This window comes from Pseudopodoces humilis, chromosome 20 (genome assembly GCF_049639895.1).
Source record: "Pseudopodoces humilis isolate 2021_Gansu_Grassland_sample_001 chromosome 20, ASM4963989v1, whole genome shotgun sequence".
Lineage (NCBI taxonomy): Eukaryota > Metazoa > Chordata > Aves > Passeriformes > Paridae > Pseudopodoces > Pseudopodoces humilis.
Genome location: NC_142219.1, coordinates 7,444,810 through 7,460,000, shown reverse-complemented (window position 1 = coordinate 7,460,000; position 15,191 = coordinate 7,444,810). Strand labels below are relative to the sequence as shown.

Below are 15,191 nucleotides of genomic sequence, written 5' to 3'. Positions count from 1 at the left end.
TTATGTAAGGAACAGGAAAGGAGAAAGGAATAAACCTAGGAAACGGTGCTGGCAATTAAGACAGGGACAGCAACCCCAAACATCGCTGGGGCGTTGATTTCGAGTTTTTTCTTAATTTGCAGGGGGAATATTTTCTTTTCTGCTGGAGCAGAGGCTGTCCAGAGCCAAGCACACCTCGGGGAAGGGGCATCAGCCCTTGAGTTCCTGGAGGCGGCTTGGAGTTCGCACCCGCGGCTCCTCGCTTTCCTCCGATATTGCCCCGGGGTGCCCAAACGAAATCCCTTCTCCTCCTCCTTGTATTGCCGCCAGGTGAGCAGCGCGGGTCAGCACCGGGACTCTCTTCTCCGTGGCGTGTCCCTGAGCTCGCGACAGAAGCTGCCCCAGCCAGGAACCGCGCTGCCAGCAGCAGCAGCAACAACAAAGAAACAAAACACTGATCATGTCACGCTCTGCCCTTATGCCGTTAGCTTCAGGAACATATGCTCAAATATGTAAGAGTAGTCTAGATTTTTCTCTGCAAATATTTTTACCACATCCAAAGATAATATTTCAACAGAAGAATCAAGCCCCGCAGGCTACAGACAGGGCAGCTATATATAACCCGCTTGCTCACTCCGGCTCTCCGCGCATCGCTCGGGTTATGCAACCCCCATCTCGACGGTAGCCACCGGCGCGCCCCACGGCTCCGCCCGACCCGTCGGGGCATTTCCCCGGGACCTCGGTGCAGCTACCCGCCCGGAGGAACCGGCACCGGGGCGCGGACCGAGACTGATACTGGTACCCGGGCCGGGCCGGACCCGGCGGGGCGGGCGCGTCGCCTTGCCCCGCGCCGATGCGAAAGAAGGGCCCGGGGAACGCCGCGGCGCTCCGAGGGGCCGGTAGCGGGCGGTGAGTAGCGCCTCGTCCTCGCCAGGGCAGGGACGGGAACCGGGCGCGGCTCCCGGCCCAGACGGGCCGTGCAGGTGCCGCCGACGGAGCGGGCAGGAGCTTGCCTGCCGCCTCGCTAGTTGCTTTCCGTTTTCTCCGCTTTTTTGGGGGGGAAGGAAATGCTCGAACGCTGGTGGACGCTTTGGGAGTTTGATGGCCCGGGGCTAGGGGTGTCCCATCCGAGCGAAGCGGCCGGCAGTACCTGCGCCCGCAGCGCACCCTGACGTGCCCAGACCCCGCCTGTTGCGGCGGTTCAGACTGCGTGTCCCCGCGGCCACCGAACCTTCAGGATCGCCCTCAGCCCCAAGGTGCATGCGAGCTGGAGGAAAAGAGCAATCCCTTCTCTCGGTGCCGGACATCCGCAGCGTGACGCCGGGCTCGACTCAGCTCGGCTCTGGTCTTCCCTTCCCGTCGGCCGGCTCCCGGCGCCGTGATTGACACCGCCGGCCCCTCCACCCGCCCTGCAGCACATCCCATCCCATCCCTCCCCGGCGGCCGCTCGCCGTGCCCGGGAGGCGGGGAAGGGCCTCCCCAGCCCTTTGACACCGTCTCGGCAGGAGTTTCACTTCGCTTTCGCCGCCGCCGCCGCCGCCACTTCTGCAGGCAAACACCCCCGGCTTCCATGTGACGCCTCCCAGCCACTGAATGGGGAAAGCGCCTATAAGGGAGACACTTTCCCTTCGTGCAGGAGAAAAGGAGGGGACAAGGGGGGCAAAAGCAGGAGGTGGTGGTTGAGGGGAAGGAAAGACAGAAAATAAAATAATAAATCGCAGGGAACCAATCGGGGGGGGGGGGGGGGGTGTGAAAAATTGACACCCCGGGAAAGAAATTCGTGGGATTATTTATTTGTTGCCCCCCGGTCCCGTCTCGCTGACAGAGCTCGGTCCGTCTTTGCGGTGCTTGGCGCTGGCTACAAAGGGCCCCGGGGAAGTTTCTTACTCCCCAACGCCCTTCCCGGGGGGGCAGAGGGTTTAGGTTGTTTTCTGTTGGATTTATTTTTTTTAAGTTTCCCTTCCCCACCCCTCCTCGTCTGGAAGGAGGGGGTCTCGTTCGCACCTCCCTGGATGGTGCGGTAGAAAGGAGGGGAGTGAGGGGGTGGGAGGGGGGGCTCGTGGTGGGAGGCTGCCGCGCCTGCTGCTCCTGCATTGGCGTCTCCCCTATGGACGAAAACAGCCCTCTGTCTCCCAAGGCAAATGCTTTCAGTATCGCCTCTCTGATTTCAGTCGCCGCCGCCGAGCAAGCAGGGAGAGGAGCGCTGGAGGAGCGCCGCGGCGGCCGCAGCGCACCCGCCCGCCCCGGCTGCCGCCCGCAGAAGATGCACTTCAGCACCGTCACCAGGGACATGGAAGGTGAGTGCCGCGCTCGCCCCGCAGGGCTGCGGGGACGGGACCGCCGACCACCGCGTATCCGAGGGCTTTCACACGGCCCGGGCCGGCAACCGGGCCAGGGGCAGCGCACAGAACGCGGCCTGCCTGCGGGGCCGCTCGGAGGAGGCTTTGCCGTCCTCCCGGCACGCCTGGGCCCCTGTAGCCCTCCATTAGAGAAAGTCATTGCCCGTGGCCCGGTAGCAGCTTTCGACGGCTCCGCCGCTTGGACTCGCGTCTTCTCAGAGGTGCTGAAATCACCCCCCGACAGTGCCGGCCGTGCCCGAGGCAGCGTCAGGCCGGGGCTCGGCTCCTACCGGGGTCCTGGGGGTTGCGTCGGAAATAACGCAAGGGACCTCAAAGAACCTTTCAGCTTCGAGGGGATCTGAAGGAGCCGGCCGCTCCCGGGGGCGGCCTATCATGCGCCGCAGGGCCCGCTCAGGCCGGCGGCCGAGGGCTGCGCAGCCGGGTTCGACCCGGTGCTCCTTGGCGAGGACCCGGAGCTTTGCTCTGGTCCCGGCCTCTTCCCCTTTTTCGCCCGGGAATGGGCGAGAAGGAATGGGGCATTGCCAAACCAGATCCCTTGTCAGCCGCAGCCCCGCGGCTCCAGAGTGAAGGACGTTACCTGCAGCAGCGTAGCTACACGGAAATAAGAGCCGATTTCTTTTTCTGAGTTCCCCCACTCGTCTTCTTTTTTTTTTCTTTTCTTTTTTTCACCCTTTTTTTTTGAAGGGGAGGCGAAAGGAGGGAGTTTGCGTTGTCCCAAGTGGCGTGTGGCGAGGGAGGCCTGCAGAGATAGCACGGGCTTTGCACCGCCGAGGCTCTTGGCAGACCTCTCGGGTTTGCAAAGGAAAAAAAAAAATAGAAGGAAAAAAAAGGGGGAAAAAAAAAAAGCGCCGAGGCAGGCAGCGGGAGCAGCGAGCTTCCCCGCCTGCCCCGGGGGGAGCGGGGCTGGGGCCAAGCAAAGCGGAAAGGGGGAGGCGCCCCGCTGGGCTGGGCGCGGGGCAGGAGAGGAGGCGGAGGGCACCCCACGGAGCCGGTGCGGAGGCGGGGGCCGCGCGGAGCGGCGCGGAGCTGGGGGAAAAGCGGGAGCCGGAGCGGAGCCCTGACCGCTTGTTTTTGGAATGATTTCAGCTATCTCCAGCCCCTGGCTCACCCAGCTGTCCCATTTTTGCGATGTTGCAGCTTTCACGGCCAACAGCCTGAGCAGCCTGAACGCCTCCGGGGGGTACCACCTCTCCCCCTCCCCGGGGGACCCGTACGGACAGCATGAGCCGCACTACGAGCCCTGCACGGCTCAACAGCACCCGCACCCGCCGCCCCAGCCCCAGCACGGCTACCCTTTCGGCGGGGCGGCGGCGGCGGCCGGGACCAACCCGCCGCCCCCAGGCCCCGAGCAGCCCGAGGGCGCCGGTGGAGCCGCTGCGGGGCCGGCAGCAGTCTCGGGCTGCTCTGCGGGGACGGCCGCCGCGGCCAAGGCGCCGGTGAAGAAGAACCCGAAGGTGGCCAACGTGAGCGTCCAGCTAGAGATGAAGGCGTTGTGGGACGAGTTCAACCAGCTGGGCACCGAGATGATCGTCACCAAGGCAGGCAGGTCAGTGCGGAGCTCCCGAGCGGCCCCGGCTCTCCAAGCCTCTCCCTCCGGACCCGGGCACCCAGGCCAGTCGGGGCGGGAGAGTCCGGTGCGAGCGGTTGAATTCGCAGTTTGGGGGGAGATTGAAGCTGCTGCCCAAGGGCGAGTCGCGGAGCGGCCCGACCCTGCGGTCGCCGTCATTTGATCCTTGCGCTTCTCCTGGGGCGAAATCTGCGAGCTCTTGCGGCCCGAAGGCCTCGGTGCTGCGGAAGAACGCGCCGCTGCTGCTGCGGGCGGACGGCGAAGGCGTGCGGAGGACGGCAGGCAGGGCACTGGGTTTCACTCCCGCTGGAAAGGGCGCTGTGCTCCTCCGGGCGCCTTCGGCTGTGACTCCACACGGGACTTCGATCCGTGTTTACGGAGGACAGTGTGTGCTCCCGGGGCGGACAGCAAGGATACGGGGGAAAGAAACAAACAACACGCAAACCGTGCAAAACCTGCTAAATACAGTCTTAGCACGGGCAGATGTTTTCCTTCCGGCGGAGATGCGAACAGACCCTAATTCTACACCTTGAAATGTGTTCCAGGGCTGTTGCATTTCCCGATTATCGAGTAAGGAGCCCGGCTGAGCGAGGCTCCTCTCGGCTCTGCTCCGACAGCCGCGGCGCGGTTCCGGGGCCAGCACCCTGCTCCTGGCCAGGGAACAAAGAAAGCGGCTGATGCGATAGGGTTAGGAACGAGCAAAACATATGGGGGGACGAGGAGTCCCAATTACAGTTTTTAGTTATTGCATTTAATGGAGATCCCCGGGAAACGCCGCGGCGGCTCGGGCAGAGCTGCGAAACTTATTCCCCGCCAGGCTCCGGGCAGAGCTGCGAATTGTCCAGGCTCTGAGTCTTCCCTTGGTTTAAACCGATTCGGCGAAGGGGGGCGGGGGGGTAGAAATGAAAAACAAGCAAATTAAGGAATCCCCCGTTGCTTGCTCGCAGTTCGCCCCGGGGTCGACGGCGGCGGGATGGCCGGGGGAGAGAGTCAGACTCCGCTGCAAATGGTCTGGGCAAGAGCTGTGACCGCGGCCGTACGCTCCCGTTCTCCTGTTAGCGATTTTGAGGGTCCCGAAAGCGCAAAAAAAAAATGAGAAGTGAAACATACTTACATGTACGCAGCTACCTTTTTTTTTTTTTTTTAATATATATTAGCAATTTCCTAAAATAAAACAACCACCGTGGTGCCCGGTGCAAAAGCAGCCGGCGCTGCGTTGCGGGAGCCGGCCGGAATTTCCCGTAGACGGTGCCTGCCCCGGCGCCGGGTCGCACAGCCCGCTGTCTCCGGCCGCGGCCCCTGAGCCCGGCGCCGGGCTCCGCTTTGCTTTCCTTAGCGGAAAAGGTCGTTCAGGCTCCAGGCGGAGGCTCTCTGCAAACAGGAGTTCTTCGATCTGCTTTCTTGGTTTTCAAGAAGAGCGAAAGGATTGCAAATATCCCACTTCAAAAGGTTTCGGAAACTAACCAATTCGAATTGAAGCGGGGGTTTTCCTCCCACCCTTTGCTTCATTTACTTTATGACACCGTCGAAACTCCAGACAGGCGAGTAAAAACAGGAGAAAACGGGGTAAAACCAGCAGGAAAAGTCTCGGGGAAGGCGCTGCAAAGCCTATTCTCTCCCAGCACCTCTGGGCTGGCCCTTCTGTTTGTCTAGATGGGTCTTATCGTCTCAGGTTGTTTGTTTTAAAACTAAGTTTTAGAATAAGAAACACCGGAATTGGAGCTAATGAGGGCTTTTACACGTTTAAAAATAATAATAACAGAGGGAGCGACTAAAAACGTTCTCCAGAGTTTGCTAAAGCCTAACAGAGAGGGAGACGCAGCTGCCCGATGCCGATGCAGCCCGGCAGTGCTGGGCCCGATCTGGGAGAGCTGCGAGCCAAGGCGCGCTGCCCGATCGCCCCTCAGAGGGGGGCAGGGGCACATAACAACAGGTCCGGCCGTGCGCTCCGAGAACGAGCCGGGGGGGCTCTCTGTGTCCGGGTTTGATCGGGCTGTTTGTTCAGGGGGCGGCTGGGACTTTGGTTTTTCAATGGCTGCGAACACCCTTCCTGAAATACTGCCCATCGTCTCTCGCTTGGTTTACTACTCCGTAAAACGAAGCTATAACGGGCCCCGACGCCAGGGCACACCTTCGGCGTGTCCCGCCGGGCAGCCGCGGACCAGACCCTGGGCCCGGTGTGTGCAGATGCAGGACGAAGAGATGGGGGACCGTCCCGGCTTCTTCCCTTAGCCCGCAGCCGATCGCAGCTGTACTGCAGCCCCTTGGAGGAATCGTGCCCTCCCTGAGCGTGAGATCCGCGCTTCGGCTTAGCTTTGGGCTCCCGGGGGCCTGCGCAGAGAATAACCGGGGGGAGCAGCCGCGGGGGCTGGCCTGCCCAATTCCAGAGCCCTGGGCTACTTTCGTCTCTGCTTTTCGTCCCGCAAAGGTGCGGGGAGCGGGAGCCCGCCCGGGCTCTTGCAATGAAGTGGATCCGGGACGGGGCTTTCTGGGAGATCCCCGTTGCCCTCTAGTCCATGCCCACCGAGGGGGAGCGTTCGCCCCTCTGGGCTGGGAGAGGTCTCCCGCTGGCTCTAGGGGCTGCTGCTGTAACCACTGCTTTCAAACGGGCGCAGTTTGGTGGGTACAGAAGCTGCTCAGGTGGGAACTCGATCACCTCGTGTCATTTGCAGGAATTTTTAGATTTGACCCCCACAGGGCTGGATGAGACTCCTGAGCATTGAGTGCGGGTCCGCAGACGGGGTAATGCCTTGCATTTGCCTCCAGTCAGGTCTGCTAAAATGATGGGGAAACCACAGGGAATAAATTATTTTCACTTGATCTCCCCACAGCAAAGGCCGAGGTTGCTCTTGTTCCCCCTGTTCTCTCTGTTCCACCACGCTGGGACATTTCGGGTGTCTGATACAAGTGGTCCCGGAGCCAGCGGGAGAGGCAGGACGCTCTCGGCTCGCCTTTCGGGATGCTGCCGAGGGCTGGGGAACACGGCAGCCAGTCTCCCCAAGCAGCTTGAGCGTATCTGCCTCTTCCTCCGACCAGTGGTTTCTGCTAGGGGACTTGTCATCACAACTGGGTATCGGTGCAGCTGGAGGAGAGAGAACCATACCGGCGCCTCGGGGCTCCCTGCTGCTCCTCAGCTTAGCACGTCTCTCTCCTCTCTGTGTCAGGCGCATGTTCCCCACCTTCCAGGTGAAGATATTCGGGATGGACCCTATGGCTGACTACATGCTCCTCATGGATTTCATCCCGGTGGATGACAAGCGATACCGGCAAGTAACAAATAGCTGGCCTGTCCCGCGGTTCTCGGAGCCGTACAGGCGGGTGGGTCGCTGCCCACCCCCTGCTCCTGCCCTCTGGGGGTTCAGGGATGTGCCTCTGGGCGTGACACCTGTCGGTGCAAGTCAGGGAGGGGACACAGGATGCGGCTGACTTGGGGTCTCTTTCACACATTTGCAACGAGTCTGGGGCCAGGAGCGGTTGCACGGGACCGCAGGGGCTCCTCAACCTTTGCACCAGGCTCACAGGCGGCCGGGGCCAGACCGGCATGGGCAGAAGGGCAGGCTTCCAGAGGGCACAGGGCAGGATCTGCCTTGTCCTGCCAAGAAAAGCTCTCCTTGTCGTACTGCTACACATCTCCAATGGCAAACACCCTTTGCCACTTAACAAAAATCCTCTCGGTGCTCCTTGAGGCTGTAGCCTCTCAGCACATGCCCTGAAGCTGTGCCATGCCTGCTGGGGAGCTTCCTGGGTGCTTGGGTGAAGAGAGTGGGTTTTGTGCTCTGGAAAGACACCAGCCACCCGAGCCACAAAACCCTGTCCTTGTTCCCAGCAGCACTGTAGGAAGGCCTTGGAAACTGTTGACTCTCAAGGCAGCAATGCAGTCTGGTTTGGAACTCCTTTAATTTTAAGACAGTGAAAGGCACATTATGTATTTAGCTTCAGATCAGGACGCCGAGCAGGCAGCCCGCATAGGAATTGCAGGGTCCGATATATAAATATTTAGACAGATATCCAAATTCTCAGGGCGTCCTAGAAATGTTTGCTTGTCAAGGGAAGTAGGATATATAACATCCAATTGAGTATATCTTTAAAAAGTAATGTTTCTGCTCAAGTCCAATGGTGTCTAATTCCCCCTGTGCAAACACTGGCTTTTAAAGTAAACACTTGTATAGAAGATTGGTTTCTCTGTTTTAAACGTTACTATTGAATATGTACTTTGAAAGAATGAAACAAGACTGCTAAATTCTGAACCTGCTATTAATCTACACACAACTTTCCAGTTTTCACTTAAAGCCAGAATATTACAGTATAGAGGGCTCTTTTTCACCCTTTTTTAGAGGAAGGGGGAAGCTTTTGTGACTTCTCTTCCAAATGTACGCGGGTAGCTATAAATTTCCTCCATCCTGCAGATTTCTCTCACGACAGTTCCATCGCCGACCCGTTAAAATATTATATCCCCTCCGCAGCAGTTCTGGCTGCGGAAAAGAGCTCGTTCGTCCCGTGGCCGTAGGAAGCGGGAGTGATGGAGAGGCGGTGCTTCCCTCTCGGTGGGCCAGGGGAACCGTCCCGGGCCGGGTTCTGCGGGGAGCGGGTGCTGCAGTCGTTCGGGGCGGTGCTGCAGGGAGCGGGCGGGAGTCCCCCGGGCCGCGGCTGAGGGTGCCTTCCCCTCCCGCAGGTACGCCTTCCACAGTTCCTCCTGGCTGGTGGCCGGCAAAGCCGACCCCGCCACCCCCGGGAGAGTCCATTACCACCCGGACTCCCCGGCCAAAGGAGCGCAGTGGATGAAGCAGATCGTTTCCTTCGATAAGCTCAAACTGACCAACAATTTGCTGGATGACAACGGGCATGTAAGTGTTCCCGGGAGAAGATGCCCAACACGGGGCTGCACCGGGTGGGAACTCCCCGTGCTGAGACTGCCGTGGGGTGACCCTGCCCGCGCCCCTCCCCGGGGGCTCTGCCCCAGTCCCGCGGCTGCCCCGGGCAGTGGAGCCGGCAGGGCAGGGGCTGCGCTCTCCTCTCTCCATGCTCGGCCTGGATCAGTTATTGTCTCCTTGCTCGTTTTATCATTCAGATCATTTTGAACTCCATGCACAGATACCAGCCGCGTTTTCACGTGGTCTACGTGGACCCCCGGAAAGACAGCGAGAAGTACGCAGAGGAGAACTTCAAAACTTTCGTCTTCGAGGAGACGCGCTTCACAGCAGTGACCGCCTACCAGAACCACCGGGTGAGGCAGCAGCGGAGCTCGGGGCAATCGAAAGCGGGGGTTGGGGTCGCCCCGGAGGTACCATGGGTGCGTCCGGCTCCGGGGTTAGAGGCCGGGCTGCGGGTGTCCGACGGCGGCGGTAGCTGGGGCTACTCCTGCCTCCTCCTCCCCATCTGCTAAACCCATTCCGGGCAGAGCAAGGAACCCGATAGCCGGGGAGCTGCGCGAACTGCATCGCTGTACGCCGAGGAAGCAGCGTGGGCTCTAGCCCCATCGCCAGCTTCCCCCCGCCCGGGGGACTTCATTACCTATGTAAACCCGAGACCGGGGCTAGTGGGGAAACTACAGACTTCCCGCTGTGAAATGTCACTCACAATTTGTTTGGATAAATCTGCGATTTTACTGCTTTAAGCTCGTAGCGGTCTGTCTCTTCTCAGAATACAATTATACGTTAAAAACGAAACAAAACGAAACAAAACCCCCCCACCCCAATCTGATGCGGATCTCTGGGCAGCAGTTAATCCAATTGCTTCTTTAAATCGCATCAGTGTAATGTAAAGAGCAGGAATCCCAGAAGCGAGGGGAAATACGATTTCATAGCGGGGGCTTTTCAGTGCTGCTCTGAACCGCCTCGCTCCGTGACGATGTCACCCAGGCCGAGGCTGTGTCCCGGGGCTGTCCCCGAGCAGCCGGCGGCAGTGTCACCCTCTGCACTGGCTTTGAGCAAATTGACCTGAGGTCTCTTCGGGATGCTGCGGTTGGGCCGCACCTCGCCCCGGTGGAGGCGGTGAGGCCAGAGAAAGTCTGTGCCTTTAAGGGGCTCGGGAGTCCCTCCCCGGCTGGCATTTTCCTGATGGCTCCGGACAGCTGCTCTTTCTCTCCTGCTTTCTATCAGTTTGACCTCTAAGGCTGGAACTGTCACTGAGGGGCTTAAAGTTTGTTTTTCAACCCATTCCGGAAACTCACAATCACATACTTTATCCGTGGATTTGCTTAAATATAGAAAATGTCCTGCCTTCTCCCTGGCGAATTAAATAAATACATAAGTATGATTTATCCAGTGATTTGTCTAAACTGCTCCAGTGGTGACCCATATAATGTGGCATTTTCTTACAAGTGCATTTACTCAGCTTTTGCAGCTGACTCAGACTGCCTCTCCCTTCACCTTGAACGCAGATTTACCTACATATTACTTACATATTAGATATTAACCTACATTTTCTAAGAGAGGGAAAGAACATGTTTGTGCTCTGTGGCAAAGAACACCCTGGTGCCACCAGCCACCTGGACCCTCTCTGTTGTACCAAGCACTGCTGAGTCCCAAAACCTGCTCAGGGACACTCGCTGTTTGGCCAGGGAGCCCCGTGTGCTGCCTTTTTTTGACATTTTACCACTTCTCCTTGCAGATCACGCAGTTGAAGATTGCAAGTAATCCTTTTGCCAAGGGATTCAGAGACTGCGACCCTGAGGACTGGTAAGGCTATGCCTTTATTGATTATGGCAGTACCACACTCACCCTATTTCACATATATCTGCACAGCTTACATTTGCACAAGGCTTCATGGAGTGGGACACTGCATTTACCAGCTGCAGCTCACATAGGCAATACTCCAGTTGCTCATCCTGTTGGACCATCAGCTCTGTATCACTTCTTCCCTTCCTCTTCCAGGCCCAGGAACCACAGGCCAGGGGCTCTTCCTCTCATGAGCGCTTTTGCCAGATCCCGGAATCCAGTCTCTTCCCCAGCTCACCAGAACGGGACAGAGAAAGGTGAGACCCCCCCGCTGGCCAGGCCAGCCCATCACCCAGACCCTGCTGGCCTGCACGGCCCATGAATTCATGCTTGGGGCCAGCCTTGCTCACCACGCTGGTGCACAGCCCCATTGCTAATGAGCTTTGTGCTACCACTTATTCTTTAAAGAAAAATACCTTCATAGCCTAATTAATTCTCCCTTGGACTACAACATTTATTGTTGTTATATGCTCAAGAAAATTTGCTGCTTTAAGAAACACTGTGCCTTGCCTTTAGAGTCCTATTTTCGACTTTTTGGCAACAAACTCAGCTGTTCAGGCAGAGATGCAGTGCTGGCCACAGGTTCTTTCTCACATTGCCCTTTTAAGGCATCTCGGCAGTGTGCTTAGGGCCGACCCGCTCCATTCAGGAGCTGCAGTCAGGTCGAACAGCACCTCTGCCCATTGACTGCTTTTCCATTACCCAGAGCAAACAACTGCAAAGACAACCGAAAGCCTTTCTTCCAACGCACTCCGGGCCTACAAAATAAAGGGAAGTCTGTATTTGTTTAGTGTTACACAATTGCAAAAATGTCAGGCGTGTACCAGCTTGTCAGTCAACTCAACTCCATTTATCGGAGTCAGAAGGTCCCGTCCCGCCATCCCCGTTCCTGCCGCATGCCGCTGCTGCACGCCCCGCTCGCAGCCCCGCTCTTCCCTTCGCGCCTCCTTCCCTTGTGTGCGGATGCGCGTCCTGCGGCCGCACTGACGCTGTTGCCCCCGCAGATGCTGCCGAGAACCGGCGGGAGTTCGAGCGGGAGGCGGGCGGGACGGCGCTGCACCAGGCCGAGGCCGCGCACCAGCAGCTCATGTCCCGCGTGCTCAGCCCCGCGCTGCCGGGCGGAGGCGGCGGGCTGGTACCCCTGGCCGGGCCGGGAGGGGGCCAGCCCACCCCGCCGCACCACGAACTGCGCCTGGAGCCCGCCGCGTCGGAGCCGCTGCCCCACCATCCCTACAAGTACCCGCCGGCGGCGGCCGCCGCCTACGACCACTACCTGGGGGCGAAGAGCCGGCCCGCCCCCTATCCCCTCCCCAGCATCCGCGGGCACAGCTACCACCACCATCACCACCACCACCACATGAACGCGGCGGCCGCGGCGGCGGCGGCGGCCAACATGTACTCGCCGGCCGGGGCGCCCGCCGGCTACGACTACGGGCCTCGGTAACGGGGCACTGGGGGCACGAGAGACACCGCCCGCCCCCTTCCCGCCTTTTCCTCACCTCCCGCCTTACGAGTGAGCTGATTGGCCAGCTAGACCTGATCGACAGCCGGACAGCCCAATCGCCGACAGCCCGACCCCGCCCCCGCGCCCCGCCCTGTGAGGGCGGCGGTGTCGGGAGCTCCATCGCGGTGTGACCCGCGGCTGCACTTTGATAAATGAAGCCATATGTCCTTATCTCCCTATTCCCCCGCGCCTCCGTTCGTGCCGGGCACCGAGGAGCGTCGGGCGGCTGGGATGCGGTGGGAGGACGGGGAGGCAGTAGCGGTGAAGTGACTTGTCCCCTCTCACTCGCCCGCCGGGTCTTCTGATGGAGGTTTGGTATTACCGCCGGTGTTGGCGGTGTCCACGGCTGTTTCCTGCCCGTGGGGCCTGTACGTGAGCACCGAGCAGGGGCTGTGGGGCCGCCGTGCGCTGTCCTGCACTTGTCGGTGTCAGTCTCTCCCAACCCGGGGCACACCGAGGGCTGGTTCACAGGTGGCTCGGGTGGTTCTTTGAGGAGATTCTTGGGGAAGCAGAGTTTAGTTTAAGGGGGCGCTTGGAAGCCTCACTGCCAGAACAAATTTCCCACTTCTCCTCCTGCCCTGACCCACTCGTAAGTTTTGGGGTTTAATGGGGTGCCTTAACCATAGCAGCATTTTCTGGAGCTGTTGAGAAGGGCCTATGGTCAAGAACACAGCCATGCGGAGCTGTGTTTGCATCTTGTTTTCCCAACAATACCTGCAAAGGTTTAAAAAACAGCCTGGGGGTGGGGGAATATCTGCAGAGTTCAGGCTGTGTGTTTCCCACCTGCTTCCCAGGCAGCCTCACACAGTCCTGCCTTCCTGCAGCCTTTCCCGAGCTCTTGAATGCTCTCCCGTGGAGAGTCCTTTTAAAGGGACTTCAGGGGTTTTTTTTTTCTCAGTCTGGCTCACCCCTTATATTTGGCTGATCCAAACTGCAGTAGTCCTAAAGCACCTATTCTGCATTACCTGCTTGCTGCATCTTCCCTATTAATGCTGGTAAGTACTTTTTCTTCTTCCTTTAATATCTTCATTCAGTAGTTGTTCCTTACTGTTAAGAATGAACTGTTCATCACAGTTCTCCAGTGATGTGTTTTGAATAGTTGGTGTCAGATGCTCACCGAAGGTAGTCTCTTTGTGTTCAGAGAAGGTATTGAGCAGCTCCTCAGCTGTGTTGGTATACAGTATTATGAACACTTTTCCAATTCTTCCACATGACTCTATTAAAATATGGGGGTTATTTCTTTTAAAGTCATCTATTCATCCATGTTTGTACATTTTCATTACAGACTCTTTAAAACATGTTCATTCCCTTGTGCAGGTGGCAGTGTTAATAGCAATGTTTATTTTGTCTCTGGCAGTGGGCTTTGGGCTTCCAAAACCTTTTTGGAAAGATTTAAGAAGGGATACAGTCTACCATGAATATTTTATGTAATTTTTTTTTCTGTTAAAAAAATATATCTGAATCCATAAAAAAATACTTGTGCAAGAAATATGTATTTTATTTGACATTTGCAGTGAATTGTGAGATTCTTAGTGTCTGACTAAACCATAATTAATGTTCTCAGAAAGGTTGATGTAAAATAGCTTTGTGCTTGTTATTAGTCAGTGGGAAATGGCTCTCGGATGTGCTCTATTGCTATTGCTTTGCCTCTGTTATTTCAGAGTTTTCAGTATGATTTGTTATCTGTAAACTGACTAGTGCCAAAGCTTTGGTCAAATGTTTAATGAAGTTGTTATATTTATTATTTCCTTCAAAGATTATACAACCCCTTTTTTTTCTCAATAGTTGCAGTGTAGGAAAAAAAGTGAAGACAACCAAAGAATCATATCTGCAAAGTGTAGATACATGTAGATATTTGTAGATATATGTAGATAATCTTATTTCATTAATTGAAAAGACATTGGACAGTAACATTCATAAATATTTTTCCTCTTCTTTCTTTTCTTCATTTCTTGTTTGATTCTTTGTGTGTATTTGTCAGTTTGGCTGCCCTGAAGTCTAAGCCTCCCCTACAAAATGAGGTTATTTATTTAAGGAGGGTTCTTAGTCTGAGCAAACGGTGGCTCTCCATAGGTGATTGCTCCTTCCCTTCTGTGCCTGTGGTTGTGGTAATCTATCACAATACAACAGTTTGCAGGTTGGGGTTCCCAGGTGAAAACAGATCTGTTTGTATTGGTAAGCACCTGTTCTCTTTAAGCACACATAGAATGACCCAAGATGCCAGGACTAAACTGTGCCCTTAATGAAAGTGGCTCAAGAGCCTTGTCTTGACTGTCTTGACTTGATCCTTGTCTGACAATTTTATATTGTTAGAGGAAGATAAAATCACAGAACTTCGAGCTATGGTTGTGGGCAGGGGCACTCGGGATCACCAGTCTGTGTTCTGTGCTAGAGAGCCACTGCAGAGGTCCTTAGGCTGAGTGGGAAGGAGACCGTGCAGCTATGTCAAGGCTACAGTGTGAACTAGGAAAATTTCTGCTATTTCTAACTGTGCATTTAGCCCATTAGCATGCAAGGTGCTTAGACATCTTCACATTGAAGCATGTTAGCAGTCCAGTTCATGCTGTGGTTTAATCTTTAAATCAATATTCCTTAGGGCTTTGATTGGTGTCCCTCCTTCCATGACCATGTCTGTCTCACCGGGTGGGAGTGTTACAGCTATGGAAAGCAAAAATTGTTATTTTTCTATCACAGCAAAAAATCCACTTCAAATAAACAAATCCCAATAATGCTGCAGGTTGACTAGTAGAAGCCTTTTGAAAATCACAAAAAATCTGTAACACTCTTCTACTTTTATATCATGCGTGATCTGTGCATTGTAGATTCATTTGACAAATGACTTTGTATGATTTGATTACATGTCTGGTTAAACTTCACTCAGCCCATGCTCTTACCAAGGTCTGCTAGGAAAGAAGGCGGCCGCATTTCTGGGCAATACTTCCACTCGTGGTCACCTCAAGTCACGCAAAGCACTTACCCACAAAGTGTATTTAAAAGCTGCTGTAAAATGGGCCCAAGTGTGGGGGTTACAAACATTCTTTCTCCCTTCCAAATAGGGCTAAAGA

General features: G+C 56.4%; 1 protein-coding gene across 2 annotated transcripts; it reads left to right on the top strand.

Annotated features, from left to right (window-relative positions):
- Positions 1–2,086: 2,086 nt before the first annotated feature.
- TBX1 (T-box transcription factor 1) lies at positions 2,087–14,061 on the top strand. Of its 2 annotated transcripts, none has more exons than XM_005524371.3 (8): positions 2,087–2,276; positions 3,426–3,885; positions 7,071–7,172; positions 8,579–8,750; positions 8,975–9,130; positions 10,516–10,583; positions 10,779–10,879; positions 11,627–14,061. In XM_005524371.3, exons 1-8 carry the CDS (start codon positions 2,087–2,089, stop codon positions 12,064–12,066), a joined length of 1,689 nt encoding a protein of 562 aa, XP_005524428.2. In that variant the 3' UTR covers positions 12,067–14,061. The 2 variants fall into 2 exon arrangements, with proteins under 2 accessions (XP_005524428.2, XP_087921083.1); XM_088064957.1 differs by having other exon boundaries at positions 2,140–2,276; positions 3,477–3,885.
- The last annotated feature ends 1,130 nt before the right edge of the window (positions 14,062–15,191 follow it).